At 44.1% G+C, this 21,487-nt stretch overlaps 1 protein-coding gene across 1 annotated transcript in view; it reads right to left on the bottom strand.

Moving 5' to 3' along the window:
- Positions 1-19,777, bottom strand: part of LOC144145159 (uncharacterized) — a 35,494-nt gene extending 15,717 nt beyond the window's left edge. The window contains exons 1-3 of the mRNA XM_077676663.1: positions 19,628-19,777; positions 5,430-5,530; positions 81-143 (exon numbers count right to left, since the gene is read on the bottom strand). Coding sequence (XP_077532789.1) covers positions 81-143; positions 5,430-5,530; positions 19,628-19,724 — 261 coding nt within the window. The 5' untranslated portion in view covers positions 19,725-19,777. The remainder of the gene's footprint in view (positions 1-80; positions 144-5,429; positions 5,531-19,627) is intronic.
- Positions 19,778-21,487: the final 1,710 nt, after the last annotated feature.

Raw genomic sequence — 21,487 nt, 5'->3', positions numbered from 1 at the left:
CATAGCTTGTGTAAAGTGAGTTTTGTTTTCCTATGACTACATTATAACCCATTTTACCGTTCCCCACCATTCACACTTACGTCATTTGTGTCTTGGACGAAAGCGAAGCAGAGATGATACCCAGCGCACGCTTTTCTCGCCTCCTGCAAGATTTGTGTGAATATATTCAGATTTGAGTAACGAGTGCAATGTTGGAGGCACATAATGTGAAATATAGAAAATACAGCCTTTGTAGCTATCCCATATATTCCCCACTACCAATTCCGTCACATTTTATGGAACAGCAGCACCTAATTTTTCATCGGGAAAAGTACTACTCCGGCCAGCATACATATAGCACGTCCTCAAGATTTGCGTGTCCCTCCGTGAAGAAAGGCGCTTCGCTGTGCGTAATCACGGTGCGTGGGAGAATAGCAGAAAGGAAAAAGCGGAGAGAGTACTAGGAGAGAAGAGTCTTTGAAAGTGCATACGGCGCCTAAGAGAAGTATATGCAAAGCGCCTGTTCAATTCATCTTTCCTGGTCGTTCACTCACGCTAGCCTGTACGCGTGGTCCCGGCTCGGCCAGTAAGTAATCGCCTGCGCTCTATACAGGTTCGAGTAGGTGTTTGTTCTGTGGTTCCACTGGCGGTGTTGCGCGTGTTAACTCCATGTCATGAAAGCAGCGCTGTCCTTGGAGCCAGTGTTTAAGCGCGTCTTCACCGTTTTTTTTTTTTCTGTAACAAGATGAGCACGAATTTAGGACAGCCAGAGGTGTGTATCCCTTTGCGTCGACGTAAATGCCGGTTGCATCGCTGCTTACAATATTTTCACAGGGCGTTCGTAAACAAATGGGAGCACTGTCTCGAATTTTTCGCCCGCTTTTCAGCAAGGAGCGTTTCTGTTCCTACAATGACCAAACCAGCAACTCTGACAAGGTGACCCTAATTACGAAGTTACTTCGGTAGGAAGTATTTTTTGTTTGGATGTTTGTTTGAAATTTTTCATTTCGTCTGGAGCGACCAGCATCATTTACAACGGCTGAGCTATATGCCATTAAAGAAGCAATTGTTTACTTCCTACACCACCCGCTGCATCAGTGGAGCATCTTTACAGATTACAAGGCAACTGTGCAAGTTTTGTCAAGGAGGAGCATGTCTTCCCCTCACCATGCCGCAGCCTCCGATGTCTCCTACCTTCACCACCTCGCTTGCATTGCTGGACACACTATAAAATGGCAATAGATACCTGTCCACAGGGGTATTATTGGAAATCAAAAAGGCGATGGAGCGGCTCGCATGGGCCTGAACCACCGGAAATACCGTAAAGGGTACTTTACAAAAACAGACGCTTCTACCATGGCCCATCGCTTTGCAGCAACCAAAAAAAACCGGATATGGCGCAACAAACCGTATAACGAAGTAATTTTTTACGCGATTGACCCTGAATTGGCATCAAGACTTCCAAGACAGCTCCCTCGTAGGCTGGAGACATTATATCATCGCCTACCATTGAACTCGGCCTACACCAACAGTTACCTTTTTCGCATCGGACTGACGACCAACCCGTACTGCGATAACTGTTCTTCCGTAGAAACCGGTGAACATATTTTAATAAAATGTGTGGACTACTTGGCACAAAGATCCCCTTTTTTTGAAGATATTGAAGGCCGAGATCAACGGCCGGTAACTTTGAAAACCAACCTAGGACCATGGACTTGCCCCTCAAAGCAGCGTCAGGCTCTACAAAGTTTGTTTTTACATTCGGAGTACATCGGCCACATTTGAAAATTGTGAATTCTGTGACACAATCTACAAAATAGTCCTTCAAACCCGTCCAGCCACACCAGTGTTTTTTGTTTTTTTTTTCTGCCCACCTATTTCTATGGCCTGTTTTCCCTGCATCCCTGACCCCTAGCAGGGAACATCTAGGCGATTCCAAACGCCGGCAAAACTCTCTGCTGTTTTCAATAAAGAGCGTTCTCACTCACTCTCTCTCTCTCTCTCTCTCTCTCTCTCTCTCTCTCTCTACAATGGGTCAACAGCTAACATAGTGCTCCATAAGAAGAGCAGTAAAATTGCTACAAGAAATGGCGTCAGGTAAGGAGACACTATTTCTGCAATAATATTCACAGCATGTTTACAAGAGTGATTCATGACATTTGATTAGGAACAGGCTAGAGTTAGGATGAATGGAGGATATCTCAGTAACCTCAGATGTGCTGATGACGTTGCCTTGCTAAGTAACTGGGGGGTGGGGGGGTGGCGAATTGCAAAACATAGTTACTGCCCTGGACAATCAGTTAGAATCATGGGACTGAAAATTAATATTGTTACGCTGGGCAAGGAATAATTTCATTTTCATTTTTATTTTCTTTAGGAACCCAGTGGGGGTATTACATATGTGGCGGATATACAGAAAAAAAAGGCATTTGAACGCATCAGTTTTATGAACTCAGCTGACTACTGACATTCGCTATGAAGTTTGATGAGCAGGTGGTTGAAACAATGGAGCACGCAAGGTCGTTCCAATCTTTGGCTGCACAAGAAAAAAATAAGCGGAAAAAATGACAGTTCTGGTACGATAACGGGACACTTGAAGTGTATGGCCGTTGCGGTGTGAAATTTATGTCGGGGGTAGGATGTAAGGGGCTACATTTACTGAAGAATGAAAATTTTGGCAAAGAGGGAAACGGTGGCCCTACAGCAGCGAACAGAGAGTGGTGATAAACCGGATTATACTTTCGAGGATGAAATGCTAATATTCAACGAGTACAGGGAATGAATACATCGGGCGGCACAATTTTGGACAGATTCAAGATATCTTGGGGTGGATTCCATACGCCGGAATCATATTCAAGTTTTGATCTGATGATGGACTGGTAAGTGAGCAACTATACATTAGGGGGCGCATGGCGTTTTAAAAAGCCAAGTGTTTTGTTTGCAGATGAAATGACGTTAGTAATATGCGCATTCCATGTAAGATCACAAGACAATGTTACACCTAGATATTCGTAGGATGATTGGGACCATACAGTGACGTCCGCGATGTGATACAAAAAAATAAAGGGATTTTTACGGAAAAAAAAGACACGCGTTTACTTTTAGTCGGGTTAAGAGATAGAAGCCATTTATCGCACCATTCTTAAATATCGTTAAGTTCTTGCTGGAGGACCACTTCGTCGTGAGCGTTATGTCTGCATGATAAATTACGCAGTCACCCGCAAACATGCGGATTTTGCAGGATACGCTGAGGGGCAAGTTGTTAATGTGTATTAGGAATAGAAGGGGGCCGAGAGCTGAGCCTTGAGGTACACCTGATGTTATTTTGAGACACTCTTACTGAAAGTCTTATTGACATTCACGAAATTAGAATGGTTAGATAGAAACGTTTCGATCCAGTTTAGTGCATCTGGATTTAAGTTAAACTGGGATAATTTTACCATAAGTCATTATGGGGAACTGTGTGGAATGTCTTTGCGTAATCTAGAAAGATTACATCAGTTGGTATGTTATTGTCAAGGTTAGCATGCAGGGTGTAAAAATAAATGCTAGTTGTATTTCGCAAAAGGATTCTTTCCGAAAACCATGTTGGCTAGGGTGAAAGAATTTTTTAAAGTCTAGAAAGTTTACAATCTTGGAGTAGATGACACGTCTCACGATTTTGCAGGATGCCCTTCTTAGAGAAATGGGTCGGTAGTTCAGTACACAGTTTTTATCACCAGACTTGTAGATGGGAGCGACCTTGCCCATTTTCCAGTCATCTGGTAGAATTCCGGTGGAGAGCGACTGCGCATGCATCAAATACAGCAATGGGGCGATAGGATCATCAATGTTTTTTTATTACTTTAGAATTAACTTCATTGACGCCACCTGACGAGGACTGTTTCATATGTGGGATGAGAGATCAAAAACCGTCTCTGCAAAAATCAATGGGATACATACTGGACGTTAACAGTACCATGGCTGGAAAGGAAGGTGGGCTAAATTTGTTAGTAAATACAGACTAAAACGCGGTGCTAAAAGCATTCGCGCATTGCTCATCGGTGAGCACCTGACCAGATTCGTTAGTAATGTTGATAGTGTTACCAGATTGAGGGTGAATGACTTGCCATAATGTTTTTGTGTTGTCGCTTAGCATGGCTGGCAGGTCTTTAGTCAAAAACCTGTACTTCTTCTTACTGATAGCAGTGGCGTATTCTTTTCCAGCTGTAGTGTACTTCGCCCAAGCCTCAGGTGTTTCTTTTGTTTTGGCTGCTAGAAAATGACGCTTTTCCTTGTTCGCTAATCTCTTCAGTTTGTTCGTAATCCAGGATTTGTGTGTCGTGGTAAAGAGTGATACCTTGGGGATACATTTTCCCGCTATTTTGATCATTTTAAGTTTAAACAGTTACCGTGCGAATGGAGTATGAAAGCTATTTCGAAAAACCAGAAAGAATTTTTTATGTGTTGTGTTCATGGCTTCAAAGGTACCCTTATCGTTCAAGGTAATTATTTTCTCGAGTTTTTCTCCACGCCGAAAGGGGAAGGAAAAGTCTGCGTGTATTACTCGGTGATCACTATTTTCGGGTAGGTATGAGATTGAGGACAAGCAACCAGGATGGTTGGTTAGTACTAAATCTAGGATGTTAGAACAACGTTCAATATATATAAGAAGTATAAGACGTATATATAAGTAGTAAAGTGGATCGTGCTGTAAAAGAGGTAAATGTTTTAAACTGGAGAACCACCATCGTTAAAAGTCATGCACGTAGTGTTAGAGATAGTAAGAGACAGCCATTTGCGGTACCATGACATAATTGTCTGGACACCATAATGTAACTATTGATGGTCGAAGTCGAAAGAATTTTCAGGATAAAGTACAACATTGTTTGCAGAGAACGGCAACAGGATGACGCTCAAGACGAAGGATGACAATTATAGGTTAGGAAAAGTAAAGAGCCAAGCACACTGACTTGGGGGACACTATAAGTACCGCGGGAAACAATGAAGTGGAGCTAATGCAGAAATACGGTGAATTCTAGAAGAAGAACAATCTTTCACCCACGCTAGGACGTCAGGATGAATGTTTAAAGCTGAAAAGACTGAGGGGCAGTTTGTGGTGTGGGAAGTGATTGAATGGTCTAGAGAAATCAATGAAAACTGCATCAGTGTGCAAGCCTACATGCGGTCGACGATGAACAAAACGTAAAGGCTGTGTTTCACAGAATTAGCCCCTGCGAAAACCGTGGTGATATTTGCATATGATGTGATGTTTTAAGTATTTAGTGACTTAAGAGCTAACGACTTGTTCCACGACTTTACATGTAATACTTGTTAGAAAAATTGGTCTGTTTTTATTGGTGAAGTACGGTCGCCTAATTGAAATAGTGAGGATACCTTTATTTTTCTTACCTATGCCTTGCTATTCCCTGTGGCAGAAGAATTACCATTGAACAATAAGTTATCCTTACCTTTATTACCGAGGGTCGAATGTTGAGGGCCATGATTTCATCTTTGCATGACCATAAAACTTCGGTAGCCATTCTTGCAGCTTTTGCAGTCTCTAATGGATCTAAAACAAGGAATTTATATTTGTTATGGCTTAGTACAAGAAGTACGCCTTAAAGGGACACTGAAGTGAATTTGTCAAACTTTTGTTTTTGTTAGCATTCAATCGCTTAATCGTTCATACATCAACGTTCACGTTATTCGTTCATATTTTATCTAGTCAATAAAACACCACACTCTAAACGCGATTTAACAAAACCCGATTTCTCCAGAGTCCGATTTACCAAAAAGAGCCCAACGCGTTGCCTAACTTGAAATAACAATCCCTGCATCATAATCTGTCCCAATTAACTACACTTTTCTGAAAAAATATAACTCATCATTCGGGGAGTTTCGGTCTGTTTTTTGGCGAACGCATCAAAATTGATTTATCGTGCACCAGAGATGACATCGCGGAGCACCTGTAAACCGCTTTTACGAAACTATGCGACTAAAAACACAAGTTGTAATTTTGAGTTGAATTCCAAGGACGTCGCCAGCGGTAAAAAACAGCTACGGGAGGATGTTTCAGGGCGTGCTTTGAGATTCTCGTTCGCCATCGTGCCGCCGATAGTTGTCATGCTTTCGCCCTTCTTTTACATTGTTCGCTGCTAGAACCTGTGTTGTTTTTGAGAAGTTCAAGTGGCTGCCCCTACAGTACGTTTAGCATTGCCACTAGTGTGCGCGGGGGTGGTTTGTGCAAGGAAGCACACCACTAAACCTTGGAATGAGCATGTCGGACATGGAGCTCTCTGCACCATATTGAAGATATTAGGAGCCCCTAAGTTGAGTAGACGAAGTGTCCATCGGGATTAGTTTCTCCACCTACGTGAGTGCCGACGCTAATGCAGTCACTAGGGAAGTTTTGGACGAAAGAGATATCTTTCAGCTTGTAGGATGCGTGCAGGAAGTGGCATCTCAAGACGATCACGAAGGCGATAAAGATATTGAGGCTCCTGTGCAAACCAAGTAAAGTCGTAGATGCCCTTTATCTGCTACGGATGTTTGCCAGGATGTACGATGATACAGAATACACACTGAACGCACTACAAACTTGCGAGACGTCCGTGCGGCCGTTGCTTGCAAAGCGCACGCAAGCAATGATCACCTACTTCTTAAGGGGTAAATATCTTTGTAGTCTCCCGAGGGTGGCTCATGTACAAGCAACGTTTTTAGTGCTTCGTTTTTATACGCGGGGGCCGCAGTTTAATTTTCGCAGCACCTATGCATCGCAAACGCGACGGCGCATAAGAGGACTGGATGCCACTACAGCATATAACAAAATGTACCGAATGAAGTGACAGAGAAATGCTAAGTTCATTTACGGAAGCTCTCAATTTAACGAAATAATGAGTGAATCACCTCAGCTTTGTTAAATAGAGTTTTGATTTTATTTCACTTTAAATCTTGAAAGAACGAAATGTACCATGCGACATTTGGCGACGGCCGCAACAACTAACAGCAGCTACGTGCATTCTTCCTGCGATGTGATTCCACGGTGTCAATATTAGAGTTCAAACCAGTTTCTGATTTGGATACCTGTAACAACACGCTTGGCATCCGAATTTATTGTTGGTTAGAGTGCCTGAACGCCTTCCGCGTGTTCGGAGAGGCTCAACTGCCAGGTGGCTCGCCCCACTTTTCGAGCTTGCCTGGTTCACCTGTGTCGTAAGAGGCGTCTTCACACCATACCAGCAGTCCGCTGATTCAGCCCTGTGCCCGATAGCCGATGGTGCCCGTATCAACACTACGCCAATAAAAACTCTCCATAGTGTCACTCTCAATCTGTACGCAGTCTGCCGACTCGATCGTCTAGACAGTGACCCTTGCAGCGCAAAAGTGTGAGCACTAAAGAAAACATGGTTGTTTTATATTTTCATCTCAGAGAGGCTTTCGGCCAAGTAGACCACGCATGCCCTCCGTCAGTGTGGGACGGGTGACGAAACAGCGCAGCGGGTAAATATATGTTATAGCACAATTGCCATTAACATCACCTTTATTTGGGAGTAGGAGGACCCCAACGGCGTAGGTAGGCCGGGCCGACAAGGCGGCTTAATGTCCCAGGTTCTTTTCGCGGTGTACATAGACCCACAACGTAGGTTGGCCTTGGGGTCGAAGGGAATCATAGTCGTAGCCATCGGTGAGCATTCATGGTCCCAATAAGCGGTCCCTGCTGTTAAGCGGGGGGCCACCATCACTGGTGCCTCATGCCGTAATGATGGAGGCTTCTACCATGGCTACAACGGAAGGACAGCATCGTACAGCGTCCCTGTTACCGGAGGACAACGTTTTACTCAATGAACATGATCCGCCAGCCATGAAAAAGCGCGCCATCGAGGAGTTACAACGCCACACAACCGGAGATGGACATGCAGCTGAAGAGGAAAGTCAGGCTGCGTTTACTGTAGTCAGATATAAGAAGTCTAGGCCTACCGGCATCCCAGTTGTGATTCAACCAACGCAACCAGGTTGTTCCTTCTGGAGGCTCAATCCCAATTTGCTTGCATCGGCAGTCGTCTCGATTGCCCAGGAAAAAGTTCTTACACATCGCTTCAATAAGGACGGTGGCCTTGTTGTCACCGTATCGACTCTCAACGCTGCCAACCGTCTTCTTGCCGTGACGGAGCTGGTTGGCATGACGGTCCAAGCACGTCTACCACGTTCCTATTCAGCGACGTCTGGAAAGATTGATGATGTCCCTCTTGAGTACACGGACGAAGAACTCCTTTCCTACCTGAGAGATCAAGGTGTTACATCTGCCAAAAGGCAAGTCTCTTATGATCGGGGCGAAAATGGTGTAGTGGCAGAGCGTCGCCGAAAAACAGTGCTTCTGGAGTTCCCAAACGGCTCTGCATTACCAAAGCGCATTTTCCTTGGCTTCTGCAGTTATCCCGTTGAGGAATACTTGGGAACAGCAACCCAGTGCTATAAATGTCAAAGGCACGGTCATATTGCGAAGCACTGCAATGGGCCCGTCCGATGCAAAATATGCGCAGGCCCGCACTCGTACAAAGACTGCACTTCGCGCGCGCACCCTCGATGTGCGAACTGTGATGGACCACATCCTGCAACCTTCGGTGCCTGCCCGAAGAAAAAAGCCGCCACTCTTGCACGCGCAGTTGAGCAACTTCAAGGAAGGGCTCCCAAACAACGCGAGCCACCCCCAAATCCAGAAGTGGTTTGTGCAACACCCAGCTCCACTCAGGGTTCGCTTTCAACACACACAAACGCAACAACGAAAAAGTCCTATGCACGTACTGTTCGAGAAAGCCCCAAAAAGCCCCAGCCTGAAGAGAAACAACAACCGACACGAGCTTTCGTTACTCCTGTGCTACCCATTGCGACTCAGCATGCAACCGAACCACCAGCGGAGACCCACGCTCCTACAACGCAAGTCGACTTGAGTAAAGTGATAATTCCCCTGTTATTTGCGGCACTCAAAGCTCTTATGTCCGCCATACCATCCGCAAGCGGTTTGCCTGAAGTTGCTGCTATCATGGCTTTGGAACCTCTGCTAGCAGCATCTTGCTCCCTACCTGGTGTGCCATTCACCATCGGGAAACAATGACGGCAACACCATCGCCAACAGTGTCGTTGAACAGTCACCTAAAACGATGCACCATTTTCCAGTGGAACGCTCGTGGTCTGAGGTCGAAGCTCGGTGATCTACGTCAGCTTCTTCACACTTACCGATTCCCATTCGTTGTCATTTCAGAGTCACGAGTAGATCAGAATTTCCGCTTGAGTGGTTACTATTTCATCCACTCTCAACGAGTAAGCGGTACAAGCCGGCTTCTTATCGGGTTCCGTACTGACGTTCCGGCAGTTGAAATTCCAGTCTCACCGCACGAAACAAATGAGTACGTCTGCGCAACTACAATTATTGGTTCTCAGACTTTCACATTTATCGCAGCGTACTTACAACCCAACGCCAAGTTTGATGAGACCAGGCTGGACAACCTCATCACGTCGACTGATAAGCCGCACATTATCTGTGGGGATTTTAACGCTCATAATGAAATTTGGGGCAGTTCCCAGACAAGCCTACGTGGTGCAAAACTCGCGGACCTCCTAATTAGACATGGCATTGAACCCCTAAACGATGGCAGCATTACCTTCCTCAAATCCCCCAAAACAACCAGCTGTATCGATCTATCATTCGTCACTGCTGGCTTTTCCGCAAAATTCACGTGGTGCACAGACTTAGAGACAAGAGGAAGTGACCACTACCCGATTTTGATATCAACTCGTGACTCGCACTCTCAGACTTACAAAGAACAGGTCGCGTGCACAGACTGGAGAGCTTTCGTGGAAGCCATACGAACCTGCATTACGGCAGCGACTCGAGATGACGAAATTATCCCAGCGATACTTCACTGTTTTCGGAATTCCACATGCTTAAGAACAAAACGCTGGAATCAACCCAATAATGACGCTGAGTACCAAAGATTATGTGCCATTCGTCGCCGTGCGGAGCGAAAAGCCCTCCGTACAAAATCTCTAGAAGATTTACGAGCTTCTAGAAGGGCTCAAAGACATGTAATGCGTCACCTATACAAGCTTCAGCGACAACGGTGGAGGAACTTTTGTGCAACGTTAAATACTCACACACCGTTGACGCGCATCTGGCGTGTTGTCAAAGGGTTACGCACGCAACCTAAGCAGCTGCGCCCTTTTGTTGCCCTCTCACTGCACGAGCACTCCTCTTTGAAATTGGTCGCAGAGGAATATTGCAAGATCCTCTCCTCATCAACGCTGAATACACTTCCACCTGTTAGGCCTCCAGAATCAGCCGTTCCAGCACTGGACCTGCCTTTTACATTACAAGAACTGACAGCAGCAATCTCCGATGTAAAAACCAAGTCGTGTCCAGGTCCGGATGGCGTTAGTTACGCAACCTTCACACACTTGCCTCACAATGCCCTGCTCCGTCTCCTAGAGTTCTACAATTCCTCTTGGATGAGCGGTACGCTGCCCTCTGATTGGAAGCTCGCCCAAATTACTCCTGTTCTAAAGCCTAGCCGGCCGCCCATGTGTTATTCCTCTTTTCGGCCTATAGCTCTGTTGAACTGTATTGGGAAACTGATGGAGAAGATGGTACATAAAAGAATGTCCTGGTTTCTCGAAAGCCGACGCCTTTACCCGCAAGAGATGAATGGATTCCGTAGGCACAGGTCGTCTATTGACAATATAATTGCCCTTATCTCGTCAGTCGAGGAGCAATTGGATTCTAGCCGCATACCAATCGCAATTTTCTTAGACATAAAAGCTGCCTACGACTCTGTCACACACACAGCCATTCTAACTGCTCTTGCAGTACATGGCTTTGGAGGAAGACTCTACGCCTGGATCGAGGATTACCTTGCTGGACGTCAGCTTTTCATGCGCACTTCGGATGGTGACACATCACGTTTCCCCGTCGAAAAAGGTGTTCCACAAGGAGCCGTTTTAAGTCCACTGCTATTTAATCTGACTCTCATAGAGCTGAAACGGTGCCTACCGCGGGGAGTTAACATCACGATCTACGCAGACGACATTTGTATCTGGCACGCAGCACGCTCCCGACGCACCACTCAGCAACGTCTCCAGAAGGCCCTCTTCTCCATTTCAACCTACCTTGCTGCTCGTGGACTTCACCTATCGCATGAGAAAAGCGTTGCAATGGCGTTTACAAGGAAGCGCATGGATCAGTACCCAATTCTGCTGAGTGGACGAGCCCTCCCGTACGCCCGGACCCACAAGTATCTTGGCGTAATCATCGACCGTAATCTCTCCTGGTCGCCTGAGATAAAAAGACTGTGTGCCCGCATCTCTGCGACGTCTCAGGTTCTGAGATACCTTGCCGGTTCCCGCTGGGGCAGCAACTGCGGGTCGATGCTACAGCTTCACAAAGCTTACGTCGATGGCCTCATACGCTATAGCCTTCCCTTACTACACCATGCAGCGCCTACTAACAAAATGAAGCTAGAAGCGGCTCGACGGAACAGCCTGCGCATTTGTCTTGGTCTACCCAGAGGTTCTTCGGGTGCCGGGACCATCGCTGAAGCTCGTCGCTTGCCTCTGGACGCACTCATGTTACAGGAGTCGCTCCGTGTCCACTACCGGCATTTACTTCAACCTACTCCCCACTGTCTGAGCAGGATCACTGCGGCCCAGAGTTCTGGGTTCGGAGATGCTATTAGAGCTTTGTGCCTTCCCAAAACGACGCAACCACCGCGAGCAATGCCATCTCAGTTTCCGCCCTGGACATTAGCGTCTACTCGTATAGGTTTAGGCATCCCAGGGATGACATCTAAGAAGATAACGCCTCAGGCTGAACTGCTCCAACTGGCGTTGGACTACATGCACAGGTTGCATTCCACCAGGGTTCATCTTTTCACTGATGGGTCTTCGCTGCCGCAAAGTTCTTCCTCTGGACTATTCGTCCCGTCGACTGGTAAACTCTTTTCCTACCGTTTAGACAGACCAACGTCCTCGACATCAGCTGAACTACACTCCCTCAAAGAGGCAATCCGCTACATCCTACGTCAAGAGCCCAACGAATGGACCATATTCACTGACTCTAAACCTGCCCTTCAGTGCCTCCTTAAGAGCGGCAAGCACGTCACATATGAACTTGCCGTTCAAGATATTCTCTACCTACATCACCTTGCAGTAGGCGCTGGGCACAATATTGTTTTTCAGTGGGTGCCTGGTCACTGTGGGATAACGGGAAACCAAAAGGCTGATGACGCTGCCTCTGCAGGCCACACCCGCCGAAATATACGAAGAACATTTTTTACCAAACACGACGCTTCCACCATGGCCACACGTTACGCCCTTTCAGAGAGAAACAGAATGTGGTCAGATCCTACCCACCACCACAAGTTTCTCTACTCCCTTGACCCTCAGCTGTCGTCAAGACTTCCTCACCAGCTCCCCCGTCATCTAGAAACATTATTTCATCGGCTCCGACTTAATGCAGCTTACACCAACAGCTACCGTTTCCGCATTGGACTATCTACCACCTCCAGGTGCAACAACTGTGCATCGGAAGACACTATTGAGCATCTTTTACTCCACTGTCCTGCCTATAAGGACTCTAGATCAACTTTGCTACAGAACGTTGCACGCATAGGTTATACGCAAGGACCAGTGACCTTAAAAACCATTTTAGGGCCCTGGCCGTCTTCTTCTCAGCAACGCCTAGCCCTAAAATTTCTGTTTTCGTACCTCAGCGACACTGGCTTAATTCAAAAACTTTAAATCTCTTCACTCTGAGACTTTCGCTCTTGCCCTTTTACTTAATTTCGTTGGTCCCTCTCTCAGCTTGCATCTCTTTTCTGCCCTCCTCTCTCTTGGGCCTTTCTTCCCTTTCCCCCTCCCCTAACAGAGTAGCATGAAGGCGATTTTGTACGCCGGCTAAACACTCTGTTTTTCTAATAAAGAGCTTCTCTCTCTCTCTCTCCCATCGGTGAGGTGGTGTTTTATGCGAACGATGTCGCGATTGTATGCTCGGCAAAAGAGCAGGCTAAAGAGGTCGTAGTGCTCATCTAATAATTCTATCGCTCCTCGGGTGCTCAGCTGAACCTATCTAAATCAGGGGGACGTGGCTTGAAGAGAGACTCAGCAAATCACTAAAGCTCTACGGAGTTCGATGGAGGAAGGCCATTACTTGCTACCGGAGATTAATCTAGACAACAGCAGAGCCATCTCCCCCGTTTGTAGTCAGCACTGGCAGCAGCTGTAAAGATATTGCAAAGACTCTGTAAAAACCCTCGACAGCGCGGCACATAGACGTCTTCTAAAGTGCCCATGTATGTAATGCAGTGGTATATTATTGCAAAATTGTGCCGTGGTAAAACGAATAATGTACACACTCATAGAGGGTTGTCAAGAAGAAACTAAAACGGCTCTGGCAGAAATTATATAGCAAATCAGAAGCATCGACACTCGTGCTAGCGTTCTCAAAGAAAGTATGAAGAATGTGTCTGATTTGAAGGTGAACATCGATTCCGCCGCTGATTTAGTTTAAGAAGTAAAAGTTCACATTACAAGGTCAATGAAAAGCTCGCAGATATGCTTGATGACATCCATAACCGCATCCGCAGAACAATCTCATTACAAAGGGTTTTGATGAAGTCGAACATAAGGACTACGTAGAATGGTAACGTATTGTAAGGTAATTTTTTTGTAAGCATTCTCAGCATGAAGTTGGCCAGAATGAAAGGGCTCATCGCGTATATCATAGTCAACCTAACTTCCGTAGCCCAGTGAATGTAACATTTCTTGGCTTTAGATAAAAACAGAGGATTTGAGCCTTGGTTCTAAACTAAAAACCTGTAATCGCGCAAAGAGTAACTTGAGGAAGATTTTTCAAAAAGACTCCGCTTGCTAGATTCAAACTGCGAGAATTCGGAAAAGCAAACAAAACTGAGGATGAAAAACACTATGTGCGTTCTAACAAGCTTTACACGAGACATGGCATATAAAGTTATGATTCATCTACAAACCAGGTCATTCAACTACATCATAAAAATCAGCCCTCCTTTAAATGACACAGCGCTGGCCACTCACGCAGCTTACAAACAATAACACCAGTTTCCTTATTGCTATCGAACTACCGCAATATTGTACCAAAACTTGGGGCCTTTAAAGCCCTCTTTTACACGTGTTCAGCCTGTATCATTACGGGCCTAGAAACTTTCTTTTTAATGATATATCAAAAAAACATTTTACACTTCCTTCCTCAACTATCAAATTTTTCTTAGGAACAGTGGCGGCTTTTGCGGGGGCGGCATACGGAACGCAGTTAAAGATGATTATCGCCAATCACTAATCGACATTGATTCACCTTTAAACGTAGTGTGGGCGAGTGCTCACATTGGCTATTTACCCTTTTGTTTTCATTTTATATGACACTATAGGCACAATCTTATACCAACTTGCAATCACAGAAATGTACTAATCATGGAAGGGGATTTCAACTACTCTGGCATAGATTGATCCACATATTCTGTCACAGCGCAGAAGAATGGCTTAGAATGCCTAGAATTCCCACCAACTTACACAGAATTTGTGGACCAACGCAGGGCAATTCCTTATCCGACCTCATCTTAACGTCCTAACGAATAAACCTGTCATCAATAGCACGCATGTCATGGGTGAAATAATTGCCCTTAGGGCAATTTATTGCTCGGTATCAATCCTGCGTGTAATAAGAACTAAAATACACAAAGGCATCTTCAGCTACGCCGGCACGGACAAAGAAAAATTCGGCCATGTGCTACACTCCTTGACTGATCAACTTGACACTGGAGGTGAGGATTCTACGATCAATGAAACTGGTGCATCTTTCGTGACAAAATAATAGTAATAGAGGCAACCTGTGTGCCCAAAAAAGTGATAAGCTCCCGGAAGAATGACCAAAAGTTTACATGTGATATCAAACGGGTTTTAAACAGAAAAAAAAGAGCGCACAGAAAGGCCACTGGATGTATAGTTGTGAAGACTGGCCGAAGTATAAACCGGTTAATTCTTGAACTGAACAGGCAATTAGTGAAGCAACACAAAAGTATTTCAATTACGCTACCAACGCTAGGGAGAAGTGACTCCCAAAACTTTTGAAATACTAAGAACCCACTGAACAAACGCTGAGTGCCGGTCTTTATAAATGCGACAGGGGCTGTGCTATCACTTGAATGGTGCGCGGGGGAATTTATTCAAGCCTTTGCTCAGGTTTCCACAGTCGAGGTGCCTCTCAGTGACGCTTTAAATGTTCAACACGCAGCCGAACAAGCTTCATAGTTTCACACCGATTGAAATTCCAGCCCATAGCGTGACCTGTGTCATGGAAGAAAGCTTCACACACTAATCGTAAACCTGATAATATAACTACAGAGCACCTAATCAGTTAAGCACCTCAGCTTAACTGAATTCGCTGTTATTTTAGCAATCACTGGATTAAAGTTTACCCCCAAAGGACCGGACAGTCCTCTTTCTAAAATCTGGCTACAAGATTGTTTCCATTAACTACAGGCCCATCTCACTTACCTCAATCAGCGTGAAGTTACTTGAATCTATTGTTTTCACTCTTGTAGTCACCCATGTCAACCGGAACAATTTCTTTGTCAACCACCAGCATGGGTTTCGGAAAATCTTTCTAATCGAACTCACCATTCTAAGCTGGTTGCCTGCCTCCACGTTTTAGAGTACATGTCTCTCTTGCACTGATGCTATCATTATTGATTTATCGAAGTCTATTTATCGAGTTCCCCATAAACGTCGCATGATAAAAATAACCAAACTTGATCTTGATGCAAGTACAACAATTTGGATTGAAAAGTTTTAACAGACCGATGGCAATTACTAAAATTACGACTATGTCTCTAGCCCGGTCAGTGCTTTGTGTAGCGTTCTTCAGGGGTCTGTGCTTGTTTCTCTTCTGTTGTAAATTTATATCAATAATGCAGTTAGTAGTACTACCTCGTCGATTCGTCTATCCGCAACGACTGCGTAATTTACAGAGAAATAATTAAACAGATAACGTTGCTGCACTTCGGCTCAAATGTTCAACATTAACTGGATGGTGTAAACGGTGGAAAATAGAAATAAACGTAGAAAAAAACTAAACGCGCGCGATTTTCCTCTATAGCGAGCCGGAACACATGATTATAACATAAAGAATTGAGAATTTCAGACAGTTTCCTCCTTTAAATACCTTGGAGTCACATTCACCTCTGGCTTACACAGGGCTGCTTATATAGAGAAAATGACGTCGAAAGTGTTTAAAAACTTCGTTTGCCGAAGCATCGCCTTCATCTTGTTAACTCTGAAACGAAGTTCACGCCTGCAATACTGCCATTCGCCCTTCTCCAGCATATGCGGAAATGATATGGCGTCCTCAAGGTAGGTCTCATTAACGCGATTGAATCGTTACAAAACATAGCTGCTGGATTTATTCGGTCCTCATTCTCCCGAAACCAAAACGCATATGCCTAAGGAATCAGTTGAATGTTTCTCCTGTCACTCTCTACCGGCAATATTTAAGGTTATCTTTTTTTCATACCGTAATCCATCGCCCCTAAGTCGCCATTTTTATCTTTACGGCACAATATACATCTGCACGCATCGACCATGTTTGCAAAGTTAATTTTGCCTTCGCCCGAACAAAAAAATGCGGAACTTAGGCCTGCAATGCACTGATTTTTTTTCTTCCGGGATCGTCATGACTGTTACGTTCGGTCGGCTCTCCAAGTTCTAGGTGCCTTACACCTGGCCCCTTGTCTTGCAATACGATCGGAGCTTTGTCATGGAGTCCGTGCACCGGGCTTTTACAGATAACAGGGGGCGAAGGTAGTCCTCTTTCAGGGCATTTCGTCTTGCTGGGGGAGTGGGCACTGAAATTTTGGAAGCTGTTCTGATGTCTGGTGGGCGAAATCCTTCTACTTGCTGGAACCTCATTGAGGTTTTGGTACAGGGACAATAAAGTATATATCGTTTAGGCTGTTTATTGCTTTAGTTTCAGAATTTCCAGCAGGTTATAAGTGTGACACTTGAATACATAATGTGTGGTACTCGTCCCAAAATTGCCATATATATATTATGAAAAGAGACTGCCCCGCTTAGGCAGAACAGCGATCGCAAATGTGCGCTCATTCTGACTCCTGTGCTAGTTAGCCCTGCGGTAAAAGGGGTTGGTGAAACTTACAAATTACGGTTTAGTTTATTTTAGTTTCCAATTATGTATAACAATTTGGCGAATCTTCTTCTGCATTTATTGTCCCTATATTTTCTACTAGCGCACCAGACGCGCAGTCATATGCAGCATACAGCTCCAGTGAACCGAACACAACGAAGCGTCGCATGTGTGCGTGTGTGAAGCTACTTTGACTCCAAGACTTTGTTAACTTTAAACTGTGTACAAACTAAAAAACTAATTCTACATTCTTTTAGTCACAAATATTATCGTGGCTTAGGTTTCAGTGAGCGAACCAACTACGACGACCCGGCAGCCTCCGAACGACTGACTCTGTCGAAGGGTCGGCCAGCTGTGCCGTCAAACCAAGTTTGCTACTGCACACGTCATACGGGACATTCTAGGTAACCGGCAAGAAGGATGCAGAGAGAAGGCGAGCACTTTCGAATTGATTTTTTTCCAAAATAAAGTCTCGCCCAGCATCCATAGTGGTCAAAAAATGGCCTAGAGCTCCAGACTTCAATTCTCGCAAGTGCTCCCATGATGTTTACAAATGTCTTCTGTGTTTCTTTAGACATGTATTGTAAAAGATGTACATGTCACCAGTGCTTTTTTTCTGTCTTTGTCAGCTTTGGCTATGATTGGTAGTGGCAATTGTGCGATCGCTTCGAAATAAATCTACTTGAAGGCGGTTTGTTACAAGGAAAGATGAAGTCAGCCACCTTTGCAAATAAAAGTGCGTGATAGAAAAAAGTTTACGTCACCATATTTCTTCGTTTTATGTTAACTCGTGGGTACATACTGAGGCAGCCACTATTCTGCGAGGAAAGGTAAGTACGAAACACCAGTGGCAGGTAAACCGTCCTAAAAGGTAGAAGCTCAGAAACATGACTCCTCTCTATGCGGCCCTCAATTTGTTGATTGCAAAATTGGGCGAGGTGTCTGCTCGTGAATTAATTCCTAGCAATTCATTGTTTCAGGAAAACATTGCTGATAAATTCTATACAGGCTTAGGGTTCCAAAAATATATTCCATACAAATGCGCCATCGATAAAGCAGGCAAAAATTTACAATTTCGGATAAGCGCGGACTAACCTGTTTGAATCAATAGGAACTTATAAGGTGGTCTACATTGCAAAAGGTGGCTTAAAGAAAATTTATTTGATTGCTTCATTGAGGTGGATTTACCCAACTATTCTTTTCGTTTGGAAGAGCCTCACAAGCTTGTGATTTGCACTCTTTCAAAACAAAGATGATCACGTGAACAGCAGATACGTTGCAGGGTATTGAGTGAAATTTATATTACAATTAGCGACATCAGTTAACTTACTGGCGTTACAGACGTTCTTGTAACTATTGGTTTCTTCTAGTTTAGAAACTCTACTGTTCTCACGTTTAAAACCACCTGGAGTGTTCGCTTGATGAGCGTCATCATAAGTGCATAGTCATGTTCATACAGCCAAAACACAGGCTTGCCATAAACATAGGACCCAAACAATTTGCAGCATTGGCATAAACGATTTTTTACCGTTTGTTTTCACCTTTGATTATACACTATAAAATTACACTGAAAGCAGTTGTGTACGATGCCAAGAAAAATATGTAGTACTGTGTCCGTTTTTCTTCTGCGGATTGTTTTAGCATCATGAACTGCCAACAAGACTCTGTGCACATGCATACCTTATGATACTCGGGAAGCAAATATCTTAGCCCCAAAAAAAGGCACCAAAATATTTCTTCGAGCAAAAAATTTCCAGGAAGTGTGGTTTTACAACGCCTAAATTAGATAGGCATGACCGATGCGACTTGCGCCAATAAGGTATACGAGTTTCCGACTACAGACTAAAGCTGCTGTGATTTCCTGACGAGCCCACTACTGGATCCAAGACCAGGTTAGTTCCTTCTGTCTAATGCTAGCAATTTTTATATAAAAAAGAAGAGTACAAGAATTGTTCGAAGCAGCTCCAAATAATATAGCAAAATGACCATGAAATATTTTTCGCTCATTTCAGAAGCTGTAACACGGGAGTTGACCTCGAATAAAAACACCACCTGTATGCATGTTACAAACGTTCGTAATGAGTTTGCAGTGACTAGTCTGTATTATAGTAAATACTAAAGTACACTAAACAAATTTGGATCCCCGAAAGCGGACAGCCTAACACATATGCCGTTTACACAAATATAAAGTTGCAACTTGAGCCCTGGCAACGACTGGATTTTAATCTAGCTCCATTTTACAAAAATGTGGCGGCAGTAATTTTTCACTCCGAACCATTTTCTACTGAAGGTACAAACTTATTGATATAGAAGAGGTTGTATGGTAGAATATTAGGCTAAGACACTAACACCGGGAATAATAGCAATTATGGCCACAGTTTATCATGGCATTTTGTTGTAGATACAGAGCGATACTAAGCAGACAGCACATGTGTGGATACTTACTAAGCGGTCCGCCGCACCAACGCATTGGTTGAAAACAATAAGCCAAGTGCAATGATAACACGCCGAAGCAAAGTCCCAATCTGAGTGCTCTTATCATTGTGGAAATGAGGCAGAATGCTTTCCGAGGATGAAGTTCACTATACAGAGCTGAATCTGAGTCCGTGCTTCACTGTTTCAACAGGTTTTATTCTTATCTCTTTATTCCATGCTCCAGCTAGCGGCTAGCAAACATGAGTCTAACGGTGAAGTGATATACTATAGTGTAGAGGTGCAATGGCCGCCTATAGCAAATATTGATCCCCCACTACGATATATATCAAGCGCAAGACACACAAAAGCTAAATACAAAGACGTACTGTGTGAACGAGCCGCCGTTATTCTTTTAATGAAGCTGTGCCAACAAGCCAAACTTTGTTTGCATAGAGAAAACGTGAAGCCAACCCGTGAAGGGCAGTGCCTCCTCAGAATATCAGTGCACGATAGCACACTAAAACCTCGTGATTCGAAGTCGCATAATTCAGACCAACGGACGAATCAAACTGCTCCATTGGTGTGGAAAAAGGGACGGGCATTCGAACAAGTTTAAGCCAAAACGAATATTTTAAGCAAAAACGAATTGAAAATATCAAATGGCTGAATAGCTGGTGAGAAATTTGTTAACACACGTAATTTTTTCTGAAGTCTTGATTTTCGCAATCAGTCGGCTCTTCTGGGTGAACCATGTAAAACGATTCTGTTAAATTGGTGTGCTACCTGTAACAATAATATCTTGCTTGGTTCCTCAATCAGCCTGCGATAAAAAGAATTTGGGGTAAAAATTTGGAGCCCATTTCTACGTTTCTGTTGTGTTTAAGCAAAATATTTAGCAATATTGAGTTTGTGCGCCATAAGAGCGATGTACTCCTGAAATTTGAAACATCTAGAACCAGCAGTCTGTCACACTATCAACACTACGTGTTAGACCTTTTCAGTCCGCCAGAGGTATAAATAAAAAGAATGTATTTTGATCGTTTTAGCGGCGTCACTGGGACAAATGCTTAAAAATATTTTTTTCTCCATTCGCACGACTGAATGGTTGTTTGGCAGAAGCATACTGAATTGATCACACAGTGAAGAATACTGGGTAATTTTTAAAAAAGTAACGCATTGAGTAACGCGTAAAAACACCCAATGAGTTCAGAAATGCAGATCCGCACTATTAGTGTTGGTTATGTGAACACCGTATATAACTGTTTAGAGATTTCTACGATCTACAAAATCCCCCAAAGGACTTCAATTTTCAAACAATGTAGGAAACTAAATACAACGTTGAGAAAACCCCATGTCCCCCGTTTCCTTTGTTAGGGGCATAATTTCTATAATCCCGCAATAGCGTGTCCTAATGCAGTGAGACAAATATACTGCCGAAGTGTCAAGTCTATTTCTCTAGCAGTCTCAGCTGGGCGATAAAAAATAGTTCAGTAAGTAAGTCAACATTCTATTTTATGGATATATAGTTATTGTATATATATGAAAAACCTTTTTAAATGTATTCCTATATACGTACCTCTATAAGGCCACACTTTGAACCCAAATTGTGTACGCAATAGTGCACATGCGACTTAAAAGCATGAATAATTTTTATTGAAATTATTGAGCGCGAACGCAGTGCCTTAAAATTCAAGAAGTGGGTAATATGTTCCCTGAACAGGCTACTTTTGTTGACGGGAGAATAACGATGCGGCTGGTTATGCTCTATCCTGCGTTTGCTTTATGCCCCGGTGTTAAACAGAAATATCCCCACAGATAATTTAGGTTTCTGGCGTATTATCAATCAAGAAGCCTTCTTCAAAGTAACTTCTGCGCACGCAGCAAATTTCG

The sequence above is a fragment of the Haemaphysalis longicornis genome, unplaced genomic scaffold (assembly GCF_048455015.1).
Source record: "Haemaphysalis longicornis isolate Haplotype H1 unplaced genomic scaffold, Haemaphysalis longicornis Haplotype H1 scaffold_7, whole genome shotgun sequence".
Taxonomy (NCBI): Eukaryota; Metazoa; Arthropoda; class Arachnida; order Ixodida; family Ixodidae; genus Haemaphysalis; species Haemaphysalis longicornis.
Note: the sequence above shows the minus strand (reverse complement) of the source record. Positions and strands in the feature narration are given on the sequence as shown.